General features: G+C 37.0%; 4 protein-coding genes across 4 annotated transcripts; 1 reads left to right on the top strand and 3 right to left on the bottom strand.

Moving 5' to 3' along the window:
* Positions 1-1,304: 1,304 nt before the first annotated feature.
* Positions 1,305-6,892, top strand: SRF2 (STRUBBELIG-receptor family 2). The gene is made up of 17 exons (XM_021116003.2): positions 1,305-1,464; positions 1,604-1,763; positions 2,296-2,422; positions 2,529-2,600; positions 2,689-2,754; positions 2,878-2,946; positions 3,117-3,188; positions 3,661-3,732; positions 3,827-3,892; positions 3,966-4,031; positions 4,120-4,448; positions 4,693-4,964; positions 5,045-5,310; positions 5,406-5,550; positions 5,730-5,872; positions 5,959-6,115; positions 6,430-6,892. The coding sequence occupies exons 2-17, from the start codon at positions 1,670-1,672 to the stop codon at positions 6,619-6,621; spliced, it is 2,208 nt and encodes a 735-aa protein (XP_020971662.1). The 5' UTR covers positions 1,305-1,464; positions 1,604-1,669; the 3' UTR covers positions 6,622-6,892.
* Positions 6,893-7,168: 276 nt separating this feature from the next.
* On the bottom strand, positions 7,169-13,169 carry LOC107625501 (CDK5RAP3 protein homolog). Its single transcript, XM_088503532.1, has 10 exons — positions 12,859-13,169; positions 12,604-12,738; positions 11,188-11,282; positions 10,973-11,067; positions 10,719-10,854; positions 10,486-10,635; positions 9,800-10,324; positions 9,355-9,563; positions 8,772-8,904; positions 7,169-7,562 (listed from the first exon to the last, which is right to left on the bottom strand). The coding sequence occupies exons 1-10, from the start codon at positions 12,917-12,919 to the stop codon at positions 7,431-7,433; spliced, it is 1,671 nt and encodes a 556-aa protein (XP_088359658.1). The 5' UTR covers positions 12,920-13,169; the 3' UTR covers positions 7,169-7,430.
* A 2,778-nt stretch (positions 13,170-15,947) lies between these two features.
* On the bottom strand, positions 15,948-16,649 carry LOC107627429 (uncharacterized). The gene has a single exon (XM_016330262.1). It carries the CDS (start codon positions 16,647-16,649, stop codon positions 15,948-15,950), a length of 702 nt encoding a protein of 233 aa, XP_016185748.1.
* A 2-nt stretch (positions 16,650-16,651) lies between these two features.
* LOC148574885 (uncharacterized) lies at positions 16,652-17,272 on the bottom strand. The gene has a single exon (XM_088505977.1). The coding sequence runs from the start codon at positions 17,270-17,272 to the stop codon at positions 16,652-16,654; it is 621 nt and encodes a 206-aa protein (XP_088362103.1).
* Between the last annotated feature and the right edge of the window lie 6,756 nt (positions 17,273-24,028).

Here is a 24,028-nt window from a genome sequence, read left to right as displayed (position 1 = left end):
AGGAGGTTGTGAGCAAGGTTGAGTAGTTGGAGGTTGGCGAGGTTAGGTTGGTGAGGTTGAGGAGCGGCGGAGGGAGGTGGCTGGAGAGGGAGTTCTTCTGGAGGTAGACTACACGGTAGAAGAGACAATCGGAGAGGGAGTGAGGGATGGGAATGTTACTGAGTGAGTTTGGGGATGATGATGAAAGAGAATAGGGTTTGGAGGGTGTTATTGGAAAAAATTAATGTTGACCGTAGTTTGACCAAAAATTTTGAAGATAAGGATAAAATTGATGCAAATCGGAAACATTAAGGATAAAATTGAAACAAATTAAAACTTAGGGGTATTTTTGAAACTTTTAGTAAACTTCAGGGACAAAAAATATACTTTACCCTTAATTTATTTATAATGGGGTCATTTAAAATTTGAAGTGGGGGCATATTATATATAACTATATTTTTTTAAAAAAAAATTAAAACACTGTGGGGACAAGTGCCCCTTCTTCTTTGCTACTGGGTCCGTCCCTACATGCAATAATCTATTATTCAATGATAAATTTTTAAATATAAAAAATAATTTGTGAAATAATATTTTTTTTGTAATTTTTATTTATAATATTTCTGCTTCTTTAAATATTAATTAAATTAATTATTCTTAATAATTTTAGTATAAAAGATATTTTTCATAATTAATTTCTCTTAATCGTTCTTTAAAATATTCATTTTAAATTTTCTCCAATAATTTATTAAAAATATTATTTTATTAAAAAAATATTTTTTCTTTTTACTAAGAATGTAAATTCTAATTTTATTCTTTTGCATGTATTTTTAAGAATTTAATTATTATATTTTCTAAACACATATATTAAAATTATAATTATACTAGATGTACAATAAAATTATCTACTAAAATTAACTATTAATATAAAATACACACCAAAATATAAAATATGTATTAAAAATAAATGAAACTATATATGTACTTAAACACAAAAATATAATTATTAATTTGATAGTTGATTTTTTGTTTATAGATAGTATTTTTAATAAAATTATTACTAAAATATAGCTTTAATAAATATATAAAAATATATTAAAACTTAAATTTAAAAATGGTATGAAGTACATATTAGTATTTAGTAACCTTGTTTAGTAATTTCAAGCTCATATATCTATTACGTTATTTAATAATTTCAAAAGGGAAATGCCGTTTACTTGTTTAATAACCTTGCTTAGTTGTCACAAAAAAAAAAAAAAAAAACTTGCTTAGTTATGCAACAACCAAGGGGACGTGATTTCTGCACGTGCACGTTGCGCGCCAAAACTAACTAACGAATAACGATAACGTCTTTCTTCTCCTTCTTCCTCCAACTCTCTCTCTCCTCCCCCTTCCTGCAAGCTCAACCCAACCCACTCAGAGAGTCACATTGACTCAGCGAGCGTGTTCGAAAAAAAAAATTAACAAACACGAACTCGAATATTAGAGGTATCAATCTTTTTCTTTAACTAACCTTGAACCTTTTTTTACCTTTTTTACCTCTTCTCTTCAACATGTTTAGCAACCGAGAATGTATGGGAAAATTTGAGTGAAAATCAGGGCACTGATTTTTTTCGATTCGTTTCAGTTTCTTCCCGGAAAAGGAATTAAGCAAGGAGATTAAGTTGACGGATGATTCTGTTTCTCTTGGAAAATGAATCGCTTTTTCATCTCCGTTCATTTTTTCTTCGTTGTCTTCTCGGCAACTCTGATTTCTCAGAATTCAGCATTCACTGATCCTCTTGATGGTAATTGTTTAATCATTCTTTGGAAACTTGAGCAAACTGTTAAAAAAAAAAATCCTTGAATGACTTGATTGCTTTTATTGTTTGGTTCCAAAGAAAATTCGTTATACTTGTCATTGTTGTTTCAAGATATTGGTAAAGGAAATTATCCAAATCGTGTTTGGAAGTTTCTGTAACTTTCTTTTGTCGCAGTTTACAAAGATTTCAAAACTGTTTAATTCAGTGACTGAGGGCTACGCTTAATTACTCATTTTATGCTCCTTATGTCAAAACGTTGGCTTCATTACTCGGATTTCAGCATTTCATTTTGTTACTGTTTCTAAAACTGTGATCTGTTTAGGGTTTGTCTTTATCGTTGAAAAATTGGTAAAAATATAACTTGAGGAGATAGAATCTTAACTTACAACAGGAGAAGATCATGTTACTGATCATAAAAAATTCAAATTTAATTGAACTCTTTTTCTTTCTTTCTTTTTTTTTTCCCTTGTCTTTCGCTAAAACCATGTTTCTTGCTATTCCTTTTTTGGGTAAACAGTCTCCGCTCTTCAGGATCTATACAGAACCTTAAACACCCCGCCGTTGCTGGAAAGATGGAATGGCGATGATCCCTGTCAGGAGTCTTGGACAGGAGTAGCATGCTCTGGCTCATCAGTTATACACCTGTAATTCAATAATTATACACTGATTATATTCAGATTCAGATCATAGATGCCATTTAAATAATAAGTTATAGTATCCTTATTTTTATTAGTACCTGTTCTCATGCAGAAAAATTCAAGGATTAAACCTCACTGGATATCTTGGAGGCCTTCTCCACAATCTACAGAACTTGAAGCACCTGTAAGTAATTACATTGCTTAAAATTCCCATAAGGACATGTTTATTTTCAAATTGTGCACTCTACTCACTTCTGTAATTGTTTCCTTAGTGATGTCAGTTCTAACAACATAGTGGGAGAAATACCATCTGGTTTACCCCCAAATGTCACACACATGTAAGCCTATTTTTCATTTTGTTCCTGAATGACTAACTGACTATTAAGTGTGTTGTTCTGACAATTCTTCTTTTTCATCTCTCTTTCTCTCTCTCTCTCTCTCTCTCACTTTTGATTTGACAGAAATATGGCTTACAACTATCTGAGCCAAAGTATCCCACCATTATCAGCCATGAAAAAACTAAAACATCTGTGAGTTATTGTAGCATTGATTCAGTCCAAGCTTGTTAAACTAGATTAGCATGAGAAATATTCTTAACCAAAGTCCATTCACAACATGTTTCTTCATATTCTCTAATTTTTATAAGATATAGTAACTCAGTTTTATAAATGGCTGTGAAATCGTGATCCTTGTCTTGCAGGAATTTAAGCCACAATTTCTTGTATGGACCCATTGGCAATGTGTTTGCTGGGTTAGATGAACTCAAAGAAATGTATGCCTTCTTAACCAGAGTCTTATTTTGCATTTGAAAGAAATTAGCCATTCCAAAGAATTTCCATAGATACCTTTCTTGAATTAGTTGGATATGTATCAGCCAAACAATGAAGCCGAAATATACCTTCTCAATATTCAATAAATTAAGAATGGACAAAATTAGAAGGATACTTTGTTTGGATTCAGTAGTAAAGTAGTTGAAATACTCAATTCGAAAAACATGATTTCTCCTATTTCATTACAACCAAACCTGTAATTCAACTCAAATACCAAGTAATTTCCTAGGTTTTGAAAAGTTCCCACAAAAATGAAGTTCGAACTATATCATTCTGAAAAAGAAAGTCAAAAGAGTAACAAAGCTTGGAAGTGGATTGAGTCGTATGTTTATGTCTGACAGAAGAATGTAGTCTTTTTTATTTTTCTGTCCAAATTTTAGCCTGGACCCTAACAGGATGACTTTCTTTCATCAGGGACCTTTCCTACAACAATTTCACTGGAGATTTGCCGAGTTCATTTGGCTCCTTGAAAAACCTTGGGAAATTGTATGTTTCCTTTCTCCATACGCTCCTCACCCATTTTCCAAAGCTATATGTATTTATCAGGGTCATGTTCATTTGATATGGTGATGCTTTGCAGGTTCCTTGAGAACAACAGATTCACTGGATCAGTCACGTACCTGGCTGCGCTTCCTCTCACCGATTTGTAGGTTATCATTTCAGAATTTTGGCAAGTATGACTACAGTTTCATCATCTGCTAATGTATCTATTTTGTCAGGAACATCCAGGATAATCTGTTTAGTGGGATTCTTCCACCACATTTTCAGTCCATACAAAACTTATGGTTAGTAGTAACTATGACCATTTTTCATCTCCTCCAGCTACATTCTTAGATATGAAATGAATGAGCACATAACTATACCTTAAATTAGGATTGGAGGGAATAAATTCCAAGCAGTGGACGACTCTCCTCCCTGGCCTTTTCCTTTGGACAGTGTACCAGTTGAGCATAATAGTACTCGTCCACCCATAACGCAAACGAATGCCATAGAGAATTATGCTTCTGCTAAAGCAATCAAGCACAAGAAGAAACACATGGGCCCTGGAGGAATAGCTTTTACAGTTGGTGGAGTAACATTATTGGTAGCTGGATTGACACTCTTCATTGCAACTCGTTTGAATAGATTACATTCTGAGAGACTGAAGAACTTGGAAAGTGTTGAAAGATCATTCCCTTCTCTTCCAATCAGTGACTCAAAAGGTATATCCTTAAGGAGAGAGTGTGGATGCTGACTGACATACCCTAAGTCAAGGGAAAACATTAAATGACTCAAAGATGTCAAAAAATTCTTCTGTTCATTCGAATTGCAGATTTAACAGTAAAATGAGTGATATATCATTGCCATTCAGCTGTCTCAACTTCCTGTATAATATGTTCCAATCACTAGTTCAATGATTTGAGTTCCATGTTTAACCAGTCTTTTCTCCATTTTTATTGGTTATAGATATCTCTACTACTGCCGTAGATGAGAGCCTGCAAATCCCACCTTTCAATTCTGCATCCCTTTTGGTTCCAAGGCGACTACCTTCCCAACATCATAAAAAAAATGGAGAAACAACAAGGAGGAGTTTTTCCGAAAGAGAAAAGGTAACTGGGAGGACAAAAGTTTATACAGTAGCAGAGATTCAGTTGATTACAAACAGCTTCAGTGAAGACAACCTTCTTGGAGAGGGATCTCTTGGTCCTGTTTATAGAGCTGAATTTCCAGATGGAAAGGTACAATCCAAAGTAATGTTTTAAAGAATCTCATAATCATTTGCTTTCAAAATATAATACCTTCCTTTCTTCTTTGAAAGGTTTTAGCTGTGAAGACTATCACCATGGCGGGCTTGTCTTTCAGTGAAGAGGAGAAGTTCTTAGATGCAGTTTGCACCGCTTCCCGTTTAAAACATCCTAACATTGTTGCACTCAAAGGTTACTGTTTGGAGCATGGGCAGCATCTCCTTGTCTACGAGTATGTCAGAAATTTAACTCTAGATGATGCTCTTCACAGTGATGCATACAAGCCTTTGTCATTGACCATCCGTCTCCAGATTGCTCTTGGTGTTGCTCAGGCTCTGGCGTAAGTTCAATGTTTTCACTCAAACTTATTTCTCATAAAAAATATGAAAACTTATTTCTCATAACTCAAACTTATTTCTCACACAATGTTTGCAGCTATGTGCACTCCAGTTCCCCTCCTGTAGCCCACGGAAACTTGAAGTCTTCCAATATTCTGCTAGATGAAAATCTAATGCCTCGTGTTTGTGACTGCGGCTTGACTATTTTGAGACCACTGACAAGCAACAAGGTCAAAACTCGAGTAAGTCTCTGCAATAATCATCCTCACCTAGAACTACTTTATGCTCCATTTGCCACTGATATTATACACTGGATTAGGGAAAAACCATGTCCTTGTTGGAAATAAGATGGTTTGAATGTTGTTGGAAAACAGCTTGATTGTAATCTTTCTAAAACTTTGGTGAATGTTGTTGGAAACAGGCTTTGGAGATTTCTATCAGAGATGCAGGCTACATTTCACCAAACCATGGTCAACCAGGAACTAACAGCTGCACAGAAAGTGACGTCTTTGCATATGGGGTGTTGCTTTTGGAACTATTAACCGGAAGGGAACCTTTCGATGGGTAAGCTACCTTTGTGCCGTTTCATGTGTTTCCTTTTTGGGGGTTGAACTGAATGAGATGATCCCTGTTAATGTTATACAACACAGTTCCAGGCGGAAGGAAGAGCAATATCTAGCTCAATGGGCTTCATCCAGGCTTCATGATAGCGAGACCTTGGAACAGATGGTGGATCCTGCAATTCAAAAGACATTTTCATCCAAGGCTCTTTCTCGTTATGCTGATATACTCTCCCTCTGCCTACAGGTATAATAGTTGCCTCTCAAATATCAAAATATTGCATGCTGTTACGTTTGGTGGAGTTTACGGTGCCTATGATGGCCTATAAGTGTTAAATTAAATTCATATATATATATATTTTTTTACATTTTAGTAATGTTTTTTGTTTTATTTTTTAAATTAAAAGTATTGTTAAATAATAAAGAGTTACTTTAATTTTAGTAATATTTTTTTAAACCGTAGGATAGGCAGCATAGCTGCATCGCTACGTTTTGTTCTTCAGGCCTATGTGTTTATGCGTTCTCCTTCTTCTTGAAACTTGTCTGTCTCTTCCATAACAGCCTGTAAAGGAATTTCGGCCACCAATGTCGGAAATAGCAGAATCACTTGCTTCTTTCATGCAACGGCTCAACGCGTCAAAGAGCGGCGCAGCAGATAGGAATGGACCAGTGTCTGATCCGCTCGAGAGGTCTTTCCGGACAACTGCATCTCATTTTATTGCTTCACCCACATTGAGCTACGTGTCCGCCTGATGTTTTGAACTAACTCAGTAACCAAAAAAAGCATCCACACTTCCAGTGATTTCTTTCATTGACATTAACGAGCCAGAAACTTGCATGTCCCTGACCACTCTTCAACATTTTAATTCGTTTATACAATATTACAGCATGAATCAAACAGCTTAAATCTTTTTGTCATTGCTATTTTCTTTATTCTTTCTTGAGAAATCCGACATTACTTTTCCTTTTGTAGAAATACTATTTCTCCATCAAATACAGCTGAGTATTTCTTTTCAATCTAAAACTGCCTTTGTCTAAGACTATCGAATATTTCCGCATTGCTTTCTCTCTCCTTTATGAAGAATAATTCATATTTCCTCATCAACTCTTGTTTTCCAAACTTGCTCTTTCCTTCGTATGTAAGTTGAGATGAGGAAGAATAAAAAAAATAGAGAGAGAAACAAAAAGTGTAACATAAAAAATTATGATGTTATTTGGAGGGGAAAAAAAGAGAATATAAATAATTGAAAGAATAAAAGGAAAAGTAGACGGAGAAAAAAAATAATTGTTTTTCTCTTAATACGAGGAAATTGAAATTTGATATAATTTGACGGAATCGGATGACAATTTCAAATGACAATACCAAAGGTTACTTCATTCACAGCTTGTCACTTGTCACCAAACATTTATCAGCGAGGATTCTTGACATTGTCACTAAACATTTAACGCCAGCACGCAACTATACCAAAGAAAAGTATCTATCCGATCATACACCTCATTCTTCAGCTATCTTGTCTAGCTTATCCACCTAAGGCTTCATCATTATCAGAAGAAGCTTCTCTTCATGCTCCAAAGCCACTACTCAAAAGAGTGTTGATCTCTCCGATTATATTAACTGGTCTTCCGTCAAACATGGATGAAAGTGTAGTCTCACACAGTTTCTTCAGCTCCTTTGTTTTTGCCAACGCCGCTTCCTGCAATTCCATTAGCAGTTTGTAATTTAGTTCTCAAGTAATGAACATGTAATTCAGAATTTTGTCTTTCTTGGTAGCAAAGAAATGAGAAATTAAGAATTAGGCAATTGAAAACAAGAAACGGCAGGCTTCAGAATGTGTTTGCTTGTTAATGAAGTTAGGGAGTGGATGGAACAAAAGCAATATATTGGTTCGTATCCCCTAATAGATGCAAATAAAAAAGTGAAGAAAATAATTACCTTATTTTTATAAAAAGGATAAAATAATGACCCACGTTTTCAAAATTCTTTAAAATTACCTCTAATTTTTAACTTAATTCTATTTTATAATTCTACTCTTCCCGATATTTTTTTTACAGTGAATAGTCATTCAAAATTGTTTTTTCAATTTTACTCTTAGTCACGTCACCATCATCCTCATCCCCACCCCAACCCCAACTCCAACCATGATTCCCAACCCAATCCCATCACCCGGATAGACAGCCGAGCTGCAACCCCTTAGCTGCCACCCCAACATGCAGTCAGCCGCCACCCCTACCCCAGCCCAACTCCCTCCACCTCTTCATCCAGCAAGAGAGGTACTTGGGGCGGCGTCGCCTCCCCTTTGCCCAAGCGGCTGACTTAATGTTGATGTAGAACAGTTTCTTCCTTACTTTAAGTTATATGTCCTTTAAACCACCTCTTCAAGCTAGGGGAAGATGTAACCTATGTTGAATTTGATGTTGGATTTATTATACAATATAACCTAGGGTCTATTCTATGGATTGACCACCCATTATTATTTTGTGATTTTATATGCTTTTGCTTTATATGAAAAACACCATAATCTTAACCATAATCCAGAAATATCAACGGTTAATTCTACGGCTTGCACCCATGATCTTAAGGTCACACATAGACAACTTATCCCAGTCTTGACAACATATAGGAAAATTGTTATTAACTGGTTGTGAATGGGAATCAAATCAATCAGTTGTTTTGATTCTGAGTTTGGTATTTCGGGTTAATCTAAGGGATTAAAGATTCGAAGCCCAAGTAGTTAAATGATACTAATTCACCAAGGATTGGGATTTAGGTCATTTGAAACTTGGTACTCATAATCCTTTTGTGCTAATACTCTCGCTGTATTATTTTTTCAGGATACATTTCCCATGAAAGGAAAAGTAAACAAAAATGAAAAAGATTTATTAGTAAGCACACTAGAACTCACTTGTTTTGGCCACGATGAAGATAAAGAATTCTGCAGTTCCATACGTTTAGTAGCCAAATCCTTCAAACCATCTTTCAACTTCACTTCATGATGTTTCTTTTCCTCCAATGAATTCACTAGCCTGTCTAGAAATCTGAAATTCATCCCAGCACACAGTCAATATTAGATACAGTAGGAATGCTACTCAAGAAAGAAGAGTTAAGAATAATAAATACACTAGAGATTCAGTGAGCAACTTTCAAAATATCATTAAGCATATATACACTAGAGACCCTACACTCTTACTTCCGTCATTTAGACAAAACATACCAGCCTTCTAAATAAACTAACATCTAATCTAAGTATGATTCTTATCTGGTATCTGTTTGAGAACATAAATCAGTACTCCTCCAGAGTTCAAATTATCATATTCCTGTTTGAGATAATTCCTGTTTAATGCATTAGTCTTCAAATGTAAAATTTCAACTCCATTGAGGCATTATATAAACTACATGCAACTGAGAAACCCTTATACTACTGAGTTTAACTACATTATAGTCCCATCCAGATGCATGCCATCTTAAGCATAAATATTAACCACTACCTTCTGGAGTTGAGAATCATAATCAGATCCCTTGTCTTCCTATTCGTCAGCAATGAAATTGCCAATGAAACATCACTTTGCATTTTATCTATAGCATCAGGAGTATACTGCTGTAGTACAAAAGGAGCAACAGCCTGAACTTGATGTTGTAAGGATAAAGTTTCCGCATTGCTCAACTCAGCCAATCGTTGATTTAAAAAGGATTTTAACTGACAACAGATAAAATCAATGCAAAATTTAAAATATACTCTGACAATAAAAATATCAAAATCAAACAAATAAGTTCATACTGTACAAATAACTGTTTACATGGAAAAGAAAATTTAGAGATTTGTTACATTTATGTTTCTTCTACTTGACAGGAAGTGTAAGAAATAATTTTAAATTATATAAGCAAAACCTATAAGTTAATAACACAAAGAAGGTTACCATCACTGTCTCATACCTCATATATATCATCAAGAACCTTATTTCTGTATTCTGTGTCTAGGAGCTGGCTCCTTTCATCCTTGTTTTCTGTCAATTGAGATAAAGTATCTGGAAGAGAAGCTTGACTTTCCACTAATGGAGTTTGGGCATTAATATCATCAATCACATCAGCTTGAGGAGTCTCAACACTGATGTCCCAAGATACTCCTAGTTCTTGATTTGTTGGATCTGATCTGACATCCTCCACTGGTGCAGTCTGTATGGCATCAGAGGCATTAATGATTTCATAAGGACCCAACCCATTACTGGTATCATCCGTTTCTTCTACTGTTCCAATGTCCCAATCAATCTGTGAACTATCCACTGAAATATCCCAGTCAATGTCTGGAATGGCAACTTCCACATTGCTCACTAATGGATCTAGTTCATTGTTGCTTGAGTGAACAGTAACATGATTAATCTCAGATCCAGCTGAAACATTCAAAGATGGCGGATTTTCACGCATGCTCGTCAGGTTTTGTAGCACAGTTACAGAAGATCTCTGCAGTCATGATTATAAACTGATTTAATTTATGACTTCATTTATTCAATTATGAAATCCTAAACTTATCCTTTGAGACACGAGATTCAAAACAACAGCAGGAATATTGAATCTTAGTGAAAGAGAACTATAAAATGATAAGATTTACAGCTCTTGCTTACTTCCTTTTCTGTATGAGCATCTCTAACAAAATTTGAATAATATTCGATTGCTTGTGACATGTTGTCACTGTTTACAACATTCAAAATCTTGCTAAATGTGCTTGGAAGTGATTTTGCCGTCTCCAAAAGTTCCAGTCTGACATTTTTCCCCTACAAAAACATATAATCATTATCTCCTTACCAAAAAGAGCACATCGATTTAAATAAGGCTCAAAAGCCTCCACTAATGTAACCTGTAGGCCTAGCTCCTGACAAGCTTCTGCATATTTAGCCGCTGAGAGAGCTGCACTTCTTTTTATATCAGCTTCCTTGCGATCTAGTTCTAGCAATTGCTGTTGAATCTTCTGCACCTGTTTTCTCTGATACGGGCTTCATAACAGAAACAAATTATCAGTGCTAAAACAAAAGAATAAAATAAAATAAAGATCCCCTTTAAGGATATAGAACAATACACACTCACAAGTGATTTTCTTCATACAATGCTTACATTTCATAGTTTACATTTTGAGTCATAATCTGTGCAGCCTCACCAAGAAACACATGATCTTTCTCAAAAGATCGGACAATCGCCTCCCAGGCACCCTAGCCAAAGAAAAATAAAAAACAATATATAAGGAAAAAAGAAAAATTGATACACAGTGTGAATCATAGTTATAATCTCAAAAACGCCAAGAAGTGAACAGATCAATATGCCAATCTTACAGCAGCACCCGATAGGCGGCCAAATAAGTTCCGGCTCTCTGGAGTGGACTTTAAGAGAATATCATATATCTGTTTGGCCTCCAAATAACCAACTCCTACAAACAGCAATGCCACTTTGGTGATCTCAAAATATTTTGGAGAAAGACAACGAATTTTCTCCTTTGATATCAGGGAAAAGATTAGAATACATTAATATAGCAACATCTTTGATGTAAAAAGAGGTACTACACCTTATTCACACCCACAATTTGTCACGGATGCAAAAGGGAAACAGCAACCTGAAAAAATTACACTACCATACATAACTACAAACAAAATCTAAGCCTTGGTCACTAGGTAGAGTAGCCTACATTGATCAAACAATGCCAAAGTGCCTATCATAAACCATATTTGTCTTTTAACCATTTATATTCAACTCACTTTTAATAATTTACTCTAAAGTTTTCTTAGTTCTCATTCTACCTCTAAATACATGACTACCTCCATTGCCTTGACAGAACTTCTTTGGACATGTTTATACCACTAATATGAGATTGTAGCATATTCCATATAACTGGTGCTACCCCAACTCTCTCTAATAATTCCTCCTATTCAGTCTTGTGTGTCTACTCATTCATCTTAGCATTCTCATCTCAAAAACATTAAGCTTATGTCTATGTTGGCTTTTAACCACCAAACATTCAATTCTATATAGTATTGCCAGTCTAATAGCTGTGTATTAAAGTTTGCCCTTAAGCTTTAGTAAGACTAAAGTCATTCTCCAATAGCTAATTATAATTCAAAGTACCAATGCAGCTTTTAATCCCATATTATGCAAGTTAGCATAATGCAAGAACATGGTCTGAATTCTGATGCTATGTATGAGATGCAAAGAAGGGAATGGAAACATAGAAATGAACCAATTAAGGAGTTAGTGGCAAAGTATGCTCAACAAATAATAAGAATAAGGGGGAATTTTCCCCTTGTGAGAGCAACCCATTCAGAAAAGCTAATACAGAAATGACATGACCATGTGCAATGAAGGTTACAATCATCCCAATATACTGGTTCAATCATCTTCTGTTACTGTTCCATTGAGAATCTTCTTTTATGTTTTTGAATGCCAATATCATTTTCACTGCAATTATTTCTCTACCTAGAACTCATAAACTGCACACTCCGTTCCGTTTGGAGTCTCTTAATTAGTGAATTGCATAGTACTTCAAAATTACAGTTGGCTGACCCAACCACTAAAAACTTCTTATCCTCATTGAGCTTTGACAACTGAATGCACACTAATCAATACCTACCTACTAGAAACGACACCACAAGTGGCAAGAATGCAGCATGAACGACAGAAACAAAAATTAAGTGATTAATTTATCAAAACAGTTATATAGAAATCTAAAGCAAAAAAAAAAAAAAGGATGAACAAACCTTCAGGGTCTAGGGTTTGAAAATAGGGATCAGAATCCTTTGGAAGGGATGAGAATTCCTTGGAAATTCGAGCCCGGATGGCGGCCACACGCTTCCGCCAATCTGCGGGTACCCTCTTGCGATCGACCAACCATTCTTCAACCGTTACAAAATAAATAAATAAATTCAAAAGCAGAAATGGAACAATATATATAAACAAGGAACATAATTAGTGAAATTGAAGAAGAAGAATAAGAATAGAAGTAAGTGTTTGACCTCCGAGACGAGAAAAAGTGATGTCGATGGGGAGGTTGCGAATGTCATCGGGTGTTTGCATTGCAAGGGATTGCCAAGTCCACTCAACTGAGAAGAAAAACAAGACACCGAGAAATGTTTTTATTTCTTGGGATTATGGGTTTTCCGCCTTTGATTACTAATTTTTGGAGATGAAAATTGAATTGAATTCTCGACTGAACTGATTTCAATTTAATTCTGAGTAGCATATTACATTATTATTACTGCCATTCTTTTTTTTTTTTTTTTTTGGCTTACTGCCATTCTTATTCTTAGGTTTGGAGTTTGGTTACAGTTTAGTACTTTAGTTTTTCGTATTAAAAAAAATTAAAAATATACTTTTACTAATTAAAAAATAGAAATTCTTTTATTGTAACCAAATAATAAAAAACGACCCAAATTTATCATTCTACCAATACAATTAAAATTTTAAAAATTAAAATATTTAACCAAAATTCAATCAAAATTAAAACAGATATAATAAAATAAAATATTTACGTATAAATATATAATTTTTTTAAAAGATATTTTTTGTGTTTTATTATTTTAATTTGTTATTAATCACAAAAAATTGATCCAGTTCAACTAATTTATCAATTTTTGAATGGTTTTTTTCAATTTGACCAATTTACTAATAATAAACTTTTATCTTAAACCGGGTCAATATGGTGATTAGTTTTCAATTAACTTAGTTGAACTATGATTCTGAGAACTATGATGATTTTTTTTTTTTTTGAAATATAACAAGTTCAATACATTAAAGTGGAGCAAAACAGACACACATAACATAGCTTCATACAATAGAATTCAATCCCATGGCATCTCCGGCATTGCCATCAACCACCAATAGGATGACGTTCATTTCACTCGTTATAGCTCAACAACGCCTTTGATTGAATAATCTCAACACCTGCTCTTTTATTATTGAAAATTCTTGCATTACGTTCCAACCAGATGTTCCAGATCACTGCAAAGAACGCGACCAACCACGACTTCTGCTCATGTTTTCTGGTGTGCATACCAATCCAACTCACAAACAGGTCTTTCATGGTTCCAGGAACTACCCATGCTCGACCAAAAGATCTTAACCAAGTGCACCACACCTGCCATGTGAACTCGCATAGAAGAAATAAATGCTCAACAGATTCAATCTCCTTGGTACACAATACACAAATATTATCACTATGAATAGCAACTCCTAATCTAGCCAATCTCTCCTTAGTATTAACTCTACCAACTAGCACAAACCATCCAAAAAGCTCAATTCTCAGAGGTACCAAACCTTTCCACAGTGAACTTGTGAAGCTATAGCTCGTGATCTCCTCCGACAGTGTCTCCGATTGAAGGATCTGCAAAAAGGATTTAGTAGAAAAAAACGCCTTTGTTATCAAACTTCCATACGACATTGTCCTCACTCCCAGATGACAACTTCACTGGCCTTAACCTCTCATGAAGTTGATGGACAAGTTCCAGCTCCCATTGGAACAACTCCCTCTTCCATTGAAAATTCCATATCCACTTTAGGCCATCCCAAAACCCGCAATCCCCAATGAATGATCTTTGTTGGCTTGAAATAGAGAAGAGTCTTGGAAAGCTCCCTTTTAGAGGACCACCTTGAACCCAGTTATCCTCCCAAAATCGGGTTTTCCTTCCATTGCCAACTTCCATCGCCAGGCCACTAACCATTTTTTCCCGAACCCGCTGGTCCTTCATATTCAACTAACATATGTCTTTCCAGGGTCCTCCTTTTATCGGTAGAGGCTGATTTGCTAACATTACATTCGGGTTCAACTTGTTGCACGAACAAACAATCTTCTTCCACAGTGGGCACTCCTCCTTTGAAAACCATCACCACCACTTAAACAAGAGTGCTGTGTTTCGAAGCACTGCATCCCCAACCCCCAAGCCTCCAGCCTTTTTCGGAGTCTGGACCATCTCCCACTTGACCAAAGGTATACCACAGTTACTATCCTCCTTGCACCACATAAAGCTCCTTTGTAACGCAATCAGCTTGTCAGCCACCGCCTTGGGCATCTTGTACAAACTCAGGTAATATATGGGTAGGCTATTCAGTACCGATTTGATGAGGACAAGCTTACCTGATTTATTTAGGACCTTTGCTTTCCATAAGCTTAGCTTCTGTTCCACCTTCTTTATGATTGGTTTTCAAGTCTTCACCAGACGGGGATTTGCTCCTAAAGAAATCCCGAGGTATCTAACAGGTAAAACAGCTTGCTGGTACCCCAGTACGCCACACGCCTGATGAACCCATCCTTGCTCACAGTTTACCGAGATCAGATTCGATTTATCAAAATTGATGCTCAGCCCTGACATTAACTCAAAACATCGCAATAGCCTCTTATAATTTTACAATCGTCTCAGTCTCTGGAGGGCAAAACAGAATGGTATCATCTGCAAATTGTAGGTGTGACAATTCAATATGATCACCCCCGACCAGCAGCGGGGCAATGCGCTCGTTCCTCACCGCTTCCCCCAACATCCTATGCAAAACATCAACCACTAGCACAAACAGTAGTGCAAAAAGGGGGTCCCCTTGTCTTAGTCCCCTCTCCATCTTGAACGGTTTGGATGGTGACCCGTTTACCAGGACTGACATCGTAGCCGTACTCACACACTCCTTTATCCAATTCCTCCACCGTTGGCAAAAACCCATCTTCTGTAGTACAATATCAACAAAACTCCACCTTACTCTATCATAAGCTTTTTGAAAATCCAGTTTGATAATAGCCGCTGTCTTTTTCCGCGTCTTCAGCCAATGAACCATCTCACAGGCAATGAGCGCCCCATCATGAATTTTCCTGCCCTTAACAAACGCGGTATGGGTCTCTCCTACCAACCCCGGCATAACGGCTCTCATTCTTCTTACCAGCACCTTCGAAACCACTTTATATACACACCCCCACCATACTAATCGGCCGAAAGTCCTTCACCTCCTTTGCACCTTCAAACTTTGGGGCTAGTGTCACCCACGTAACATTCACATCCGGTGGCAGCTTAGCACTTTGGAAGAACCCCAGAACCGCTGTAATGAATTCCTGCCCGATATCCTCCTAGCACTTCTTGATGAAGTTCATATTGTAACCATCACTCCCTGGTGCCTTAGAAGAGTCGCAATCCCACACTGCCTCCTTGATTTCCTCCGCAGACGGTAAAACTTCTAAAGCTTCTTCCTCAGCGTTCCAAATCTGGTTCACCAAACCATCCCTAATACCAATTCTTGGGGCATATTCTTGTCGATACAGATCCTTATAGAACCCCCTAATTGCCCCTTTTATTCTTGCCTGATTTCGCACAAGTCGTCCATGAATCATCAAAGCATCGATCCTATTATTCCTTCTTCTGGCCGAGGCAATGTTATGAAAGTATCTGGTTTTCTTATCCATGTTGGCAGCATGCTGGGACCTAGACAACTGTTTCCAGTGAATTTCCTTCCAAATGTACCATTTTTCACAACATCTCACCAGTGCTTTCCTTCTAGCCTCCGTTGTACCATCATAGATCCCGTCGCTAACTAGATTGTCAAGCTTCGTGATCTCCTCCTCAAACCTCAGCAGTCTTTTATCCATGTCACTAAAATTATCCTTGTGCCATTGCCTCAGTGGTACTGTTAAAGCCTTCAGTTTACATGTGAACTGAGCATCTCCCAAGTTTCTCCATTCATTTTTCACCAACCTCAAAAATCCCTCATGTGTAAACCATGAGTCCAGACTTCTGAACGGCCTAGGTCCCCTGCCTACCTTTGTACCTTCCATAATTAACGGCAGTGGTCCGACAATCCCCGCGGGCCACCTTTTATTCTAATATCTAGAAACTTCTTATTCCATTCAAGATTGACCAGAACCCTATCAATTCGACTGCACGATCGACCCCTGAACCAAGTGTACTTTCTATCAGTAAGAGCTAAATCCATCATCTGCATGTCATGCACCCAACACCTAAACTCCTCCGACGAAGCTGGCAAGCTAGTCAACCCTTTGCGATCCTCAACATGCAAAATTTCATTAAAATCCCCGAAAAAACAGAACGAAACCTGACACAAACCCACCACGTAGCTCAGTTCTTCCCATACCTCCCTCTTCTCCTCCCTCCCATGCGCCCCGTACACCAAACAAAACGCACAAAGAAAGTTGGTCTTTGTTAGCACTCCTTCAACGCACAACCACCGATCACTTTTATAACAGTTACGCACTTTAAACACTACATCATCCCACATCAATAATAGACCCCCAGCCGTCCCTGCAGCCTCCACAACCTCCCAACTAACAGTACTATGTCCCCAAATTCTTGTAATATCATATTTAGTAAGCACCTCTCTTTTTGTTTCGATCAAGCTTAACATGTTCAAGTTAAACTTTTTCTTCAAATTTTTCACCATGCTTATTTTTTCATCTCCCCTCAATCCCCTAATATTCTAACAGCTCACAATCATTTAAACAAATTTTTACTCACCTTATTTTTATCCTTTGGCCTACTCCTTCTCGCCTTTTCCTTTTGCTTCGCCAGCTTTCTTTTTGCCGCTATTTCTTCATTCTGTGCTTGCAAAATTTTCATAATGTCTGCCTCGTCATCATACAAAACCACACCCGATTCCACTGCCAGTGCCCAGGTTGCTTCATCTTCCTTCTTCTGCTCTTCCTGCATTTTCCTGCGTCCATCAACCCCCGAAGAATTCCCCCTGGCTCTGGGTCAAACCCTGCCATCGCCCTCAATGGTTCCCCGCCATTAGTCACCTCCTGTACGGCCCCATCTGTTGTGCGGTTTGCTATCTCAGGCCTCCCCTTCCTGCTCGCCAGGTCCAGTCCCGCCGACGACCCAGCCCGAGTATTCACAGTCGCAGTCTCCCCTGCCTGGACCTCCTTTTCTTGCCGCCGTGCTGCACCCCGGGCGTTCAATATCTCCCTCGTCGCCTGCCCAAAATTGCCACAGTTCCCATCCATAACCACCTCCGTATCCTGGCCTATTTCCTCCAGATTCACCACCAAGGATCGGTCTCCAGCCACCATTGATCGCGCCTCGGTCAGTACCCCCTCCCCCTTTCGCCGGTATAACCCTTGAGGGTCCCTGGCCAGGCACGGAAGCCAACACGATGCGCTGCCTGCACCGACACCAGAGGAGCCTGCATGACTCGCAAACCCCATGACCCGCTCGTGGCTTCTAAAGTCTGAGCTCCATTAACCCAGTCAGTCCCCCTCGCAATCTGGTCCAGCCCAATATCTTCCACCCTCCCCAAGCACCCTTCATCATTTACTTGCAGCCCAGCTGTCTTTTGTTGGGCTATTGGGCCACTTGAAAGCAAGCCCAAATCACGCCTCCCCATGGTATATCTAACCGCATCATAATACACTGGATGGGCCACAGGATAGGTATCATATGGCCTTGCACACCCTGCAATAATCCCTTCTCACACAGTACCACAGAGCTACATAACCGTTTTTTCAGACTCCGCCTCATTAATTCCCCCAAATCCCTTAGGATCCGCTGCTTCATCAACCTTGGTACAACTAACCGAATCTGTTGCTTGCGTATCTTTTTTGAAATTTGAATAATCCACATTCGCATCATTCAACATCACCTCATGAATTACTATTCTGTCCTTCCCGTGTTCATGCACTGTTGCATCCCTCACGACTAGGTCCGCCACCGGATCCCACGGCACCGCCACCCTCGTCAGGACATTGTCGTGATCGTCAGACCCGCCATGCTCCGGACAGACTATTGGGCTCCCCCTATCCTGTCCACCTCCCAAGGCTCTGAATCTATCTCCTTCACAAACACTTCAAACATAGAACTCCCAACAGAAATTTGAACCCACTCCCGAATGGCATCAAACACGCATGTATCAACCTGAAGCCTTCCAATTCTAAATGATGTACCTTCTCCTGTCGGGAAAGAACGTTGAACCACTTCTCCCCACTGCCCTCTGATTGCTTTAAACGTTATCGGAGACCATGCGTGTAGAGGGACGCCGTAACACTCCAGCCACACTCGTCGAGTCTCACATCTTTCCGACTCCTCCCACCTCCAGATCCTATGGAATAGGTGCAGCAAATTATTGAGTCGGAATGTAAACGCTTCATCAGCATGTTTCACAGTATCAAAAATTAACAGCACTTTAGATGTCCCGATCTCCCTGACGTCGACAATGTGAGGCAAATTCTTCCACACCGTATCCTTCAACGATTGCAGGTTCAGAGGTGCAAGGTTTTCCCAACTAAACTCCTTACCAACCACTCCATATTCTCTTCCACGATGGGCACATCAATCATTTTCATACCTCCACTCCCCTGTTTGATTGCCGTTTGGTCAGTCACCGTCTGTCCGTCTACGATCGTGGCAGTCCTCACATCATTCCCCCGATGACAATCCTGCTGACCTCTTCGGTCCACCTGCATCGGTCTTTCCTTTGTCTGCATTGCCTTCGAAACTTCGCTTCCCCGACGGTAACTACCTTTCCACGTATTCTGTACTGGTTCATCTCTGCAATAGCCTTTAGGGTGCCTCCTTTTGTCATGTATCGGACAAAGGCAAATAGATAAATCCGTTCTGTCTTCCGTTTTCTACAAAGATATATGTCGTTAATTCTTCCCGTCCAACAAAACAAGTGATACAATTCTTTCTGTGAGATATCCTCCGGTAGATTATCCACGAACACAGAGAATGAGTCGTTTTCCAAGCGCTGATATTCTTTACGATTCTAAATCCTAGGATCGTTTACAGGTGGGTGCCATCCCCTAGTTCTACCCCCCCAGTATTTCTCCCCCTTACGGTCTCTCGTTCTCTCGTCCCCATGAGAACTATGATGATATTATTAAAAATATAAAATTCAAATAATAAGAATTTTTGTGTTTTTAATTTGGTCTATATAACCATTTTATGTTTAGTTTCACAAATTTTTGTATTCAATTTTACAAATTTTTATAGTTTTGTTACTCTAATTTTTATATTTTTTATTTTTTTAATTATACATACAAAATTTATTAAAACAAATATTAAAAAAACATAAATTTTGTTTAAGAAAAAACATAAAATTTTGTATATGAAAATAAAAAAAATTGAGTTTTTTTTTTCTTTTCTCCTTTTTAATGTTAAGCACAAACTCTATTAACCATAAATACAGAAAAAAAATACAAGAAGGAATCACAAATATTTTGGGTTTTTTGTGTTTATTAAAATATAATTATTTGTTCAATTGATAAGATATATATCATGCTGAGTTATTTTTTCATAAAATTTCTGTATTTATATAGAAAAAAACTTTTCTATTTCACTTTTAAAAATTTCTGTATTTTTTTATTGTCCTTGAATTATTATATTCTTTCTTTAACTTAACAAATTTTTTGTGTCCAACTTCATCAATTTTCGCTTATTGAAATTTACAATTTAACTGGATTTACCATTGATGAAATGAAAGCTATATAAACTTATCCATTCTTATCTTTAAATTTAGTTACATATAAAATATGTAACGTCTTTTTAAATTATAAATGATGTATCACACCTCATGCTCTTATTTTTTATTTTCTTCTATCTCTCTTGTCCCGAGAGTATTCTTTTTGATGTCATGTTCTTCAAAATTTATAAAATATAAAATACGCCCGAATCAATTGCCCGAATATAAAATAGGAAAATTATTCGGTGTTCCTGCATACGGATTCAGAATTCTGATGTTCTCCGTACGAACAAGTTTTCCACTTAAATTTTGTTGTTTTCTGAGGTTGGAATAGACGAAAATGACCCCAAGTTGGGAATGTCTTTGTCGAAAATGACCAACTTAGATAGGTAGTGGATGAAGTTTGCCGTGAAATTCGTGCTTGAAGTCATGCCAAATTATTGAAAGTAAACTAAGCAAAGAAAAAAACTGTTATCTACAGTTGGGTTGCCTCCCAACAAGCGCTCTTTTAATGTCATTATCTTGACATGGCTTTGACATCGATTGGCAGTATTTTAAATCGGAATAGTAGGGAAAGAACTCACGCAGAGGAGTCTTGTTGTTTGGGTGGTGGTGTTGAATGTGAAGCTGACGGGGAAAAGCATTGTGTGATTGTGGGTCATTGGGACAAACAATGGCGTGTGTAAAGCTCGCGGGTGTGCGGATCGATGGTGGTAACAAATGAATAGAAGCGGATCATAGTTAACGAGAGACCGTCTGTAGATGTGGGATGTTAGATTCTTTGATTGATGCCGGTGAGGAAAGCTTTCTAGGATCTAAATCCGTCCCGTTCTTTTTGGTAAGTTTTGTTGTTTTCGTTATGCATAGTAGGTTGGGGCTTTGATTTAATTTTGGTAGAATGAAAGATTGTGGATTGCCTGTTGTGGATTTTGTAGTTGTTACTTTATGGGTATGCATTTGCTGTGGGTGCGGTGCGTGGATTCAATGTAGGTACATATTTAAGGTTGTTCAGCTTCGTTTAATCGTTGGCGAAGTATTTAGAGAAGTAGGATCCCTATATTTTGGTGTAGTAATGAAGCTTCTGAAGAAGGGCTAAGATGAATGCTGGTTTCGTTAATGTTAGCAGCCGTTTTAAAGTTAGGGAAGTGCAAGGTATTTGTTTAGAAAAGCAAAAACCAGGTTGTTGGGCAATATTTTAGTGAATTAGGAAATGTAAGTATCGAAAGTCTAATCAAAGTGAATGTTAATAGTGAAGTGAGTTAAGTTTGAGTATTAACAATTGAGATAATTTGAGGCTTGAATGGTAAGCACTGTAGTCTTTGTTTCTCTGTATTGAGCTTTGATATATTGTAATAATGAAGGTTGATAGGGTGTGCATTTGATCCAGTTGGAGTGGTGAACCTGATGTCATACACTTGTAACCAACGACTAAAGGATAGGTAATGTCTAGCAATTGAGTTACTTTTTAAAGACAAGGGATTATTTTGAGAAGATTGGATTTCATATTCATTGAATTGTGTTTTATTTTTCTTGCATTGATGCATTGTGTAGTGTCCACTGTGTAATTCTTTATCTATTGGTTTTGCACAAATTATGCACATAGATGATCTATATGGCATATCTAATTTATGGTCCATACAGGTGCTTTATACTCATGCTTATGAGGCACAACAAAGAGAGTATGCTTTGAAGGGTCATAGAGATTTCTATTTCATGACCTTGAATGGAAGTGAGGTATGAATCACGCCTCTATCTGCTTATTACTATTCTATTGTAGTTTTTGTGATAGTAGTTGTTGTACTTTGTTAATCACTCGTGATTAGTTTGTTAGGTGATAGATGCAAGTGCAAAAGGAAACTTGGGCTGTTTCATTTATCATAGTTGTGATCCTAATTATCGAACAAAAAAGGTGAATATACATGCTGGTTTGTTGTCGTTGTTTTATTTTATTATTTTAAACATTGCTGCATATTTGAACTGCTTCTTTTATTGGTGGTATTTAGTTGGAGCTAATTTATATATGTTACCATATATATTTGTTGGAAATATGAATGTTGCATGCATATGAGTATATAGATGTATGTTAAAGTAGTGCACTTATCTTGTAAGATTGAACGTTGATGTATGATTTTTAATATGGTAGTCTGAAATGGCATTTTTTGTATATTAGTGTTTAGAGCAGGAAGTGTATAAATTTGTTGTTGTTTCACATTATTTGTTGACTGGCCATTTGTGATCTCTTTTCTGCGCAGTGGTCAGTGAATGGAAAAATTTGTATTGAACTCTTTGCATTGAGGGATATTAAGCAAGTGGGGTTGCAACCTTTACTTATTCCTTTTATATGTTGATATTCCTTTGTTTATTTTACTTGATCCTGCATTTTTGTGTTATGTACCTGTATGGCAGTACCCATTAGTGGCCAACTAGCTTTCCCACCTCTTTTTTGGGTCCCCTTAATTTTGTGAAAAAGATTTAATTTCTACCTTAAATATTATGAACTCTTAAGCTAAAAGGCAATAAAATTGTTGAATAATTATTTAGTAGAATAATATATTTTTACACCAACATGTATGAAGAGAGATGTGATTATTTGATTTGAATGTTTGTTACTGTGCCATTTATTTTCTATCTCTCCTACACAATTATAAAAAATGTTAAATTACTCTGTTGATCCATATAGTTTCACAAAATTTTCAATTAGGCCCCTATACTTTTTTTCCTTTTAATTGGGTCCCTACACCAATTTTTTTTTTCAATTAGGTCCTTGTTGGTAGTAATTAGCTTAATTGTATAGGGACTCAAGTAATTAAAAAAAATTGGTGTAAGGACTCAAATAAAGAGAAAAATGTAGAGACTCAATTTTAAAAAAATTGGTGCAAGGACTCAATTAAAAGGAAAAAAAGTATAGAGACCTAATTAAACATTTTGCAAAACTATAGGGACCAACAGAGTAATTAAACCTATAAAAAAGAATTGAATTTTTCAGTTTAAGTTATACTTCTCATAGATTATTCAATTAGTGAGTAATAACTAATTTTTGTATTATATTGTACCTTGTATTAGTAATAAGCTTAGTAGGCAACATGACCAAAATATAAAATGTGAAGAGAACACCTTTAAAATAACACAGTTTAAATGAATATACTTTTACATGTTAATTAAAAGAAAAACATTGTCTAGTACGGTTTGGGTTTTAGAAATATAAAAATATTAATGTTAATTTTTATGTTATCTAATATTAATTTTTCTCCCACTGTTGAAAGTTGCTGGACCTGTGAGTGTGTGTATGTATTTGCTTGTTGATGGAAAATTCCATTGGTTATCTTCCTTATCAGTTAGAGTTGAGAGCAGAACAGGCACGGATCTGAAGAGAGGGAAGAAGGAGCGTTTGGGAGATGGTGTCATGTAGCAGAGTGGTTAATGAAATGGGATGCGGTAGTGGTGATGATCCGGATTCGGCCGGTGAAATGCCCAAAATGGCAGGCGACGACGAGGTACGAATTATGTTGAATTAAACAGCACGGTGTTGGGTATGAATGTGGGGGAAAAATTTTTCTAAGAGTTTCTTTTGAGTTAGTGAGTATTTTTGAGTTTATGTGAAAGATATTTAACATGTGAGCTTGTGAATTCATGCAGGAAAAAATGCTTGACATAGGAATGGAGGAGGATGAGTTTGAGGGTTTTCGATATAACCAGAGTGAATTCATTGCCAACACGAAATCTGATGCATTACCGGTTACT

This window comes from Arachis ipaensis, chromosome B2 (genome assembly GCF_059453495.1).
Source record: "Arachis ipaensis isolate K30076 ecotype BB chromosome B2, ASM5945349v1, whole genome shotgun sequence".
Classification (NCBI taxonomy): domain Eukaryota; kingdom Viridiplantae; phylum Streptophyta; class Magnoliopsida; order Fabales; family Fabaceae; genus Arachis; species Arachis ipaensis.
The sequence above is the reverse complement of the archived record's forward strand: the minus strand, read 5'-3'. Positions and strand labels throughout refer to the sequence as shown.

What these genes read in the sequence shown, in the direction of transcription:
- SRF2 (XM_021116003.2), top strand. Translation starts at nt 1,670, where the DNA reads ATGAATCGCTTTTTCATCTCCGTTCATTTTTTCTTCGTTGTCTTCTCG. An exon ending in TTGAAAAACCTTGGGAAATT is followed by an intron (nt 3,733 to 3,826) that starts GTATGTTTCCTT and finishes GATGCTTTGCAG; the next exon opens with GTTCCTTGAGAACAACAGAT. An exon ending in GCAACAAGGTCAAAACTCGA is followed by an intron (nt 5,551 to 5,729) that starts GTAAGTCTCTGC and finishes TGTTGGAAACAG; the next exon opens with GCTTTGGAGATTTCTATCAG.
- LOC148574885 (XM_088505977.1), bottom strand. Translation starts at nt 17,272, where the DNA reads ATGGTGAAAAATTTGAAGAAAAAGTTTAACTTGAACATGTTAAGCTTG.
- LOC107627429 (XM_016330262.1), bottom strand. Translation starts at nt 16,649, where the DNA reads ATGGAAGGTACAAAGGTAGGCAGGGGACCTAGGCCGTTCAGAAGTCTG.
- LOC107625501 (XM_088503532.1), bottom strand. Translation starts at nt 12,919, where the DNA reads ATGCAAACACCCGATGACATTCGCAACCTCCCCATCGACATCACTTTT. An exon ending in CACTTTTTCTCGTCTCGGAG is followed by an intron (nt 12,739 to 12,858) that starts GTCAAACACTTA and finishes TAACGGTTGAAG; the next exon opens with AATGGTTGGTCGATCGCAAG. An exon ending in ATGATTCTCAACTCCAGAAG is followed by an intron (nt 8,905 to 9,354) that starts GTAGTGGTTAAT and finishes GATGAATTTCAG; the next exon opens with ATTTCTAGACAGGCTAGTGA.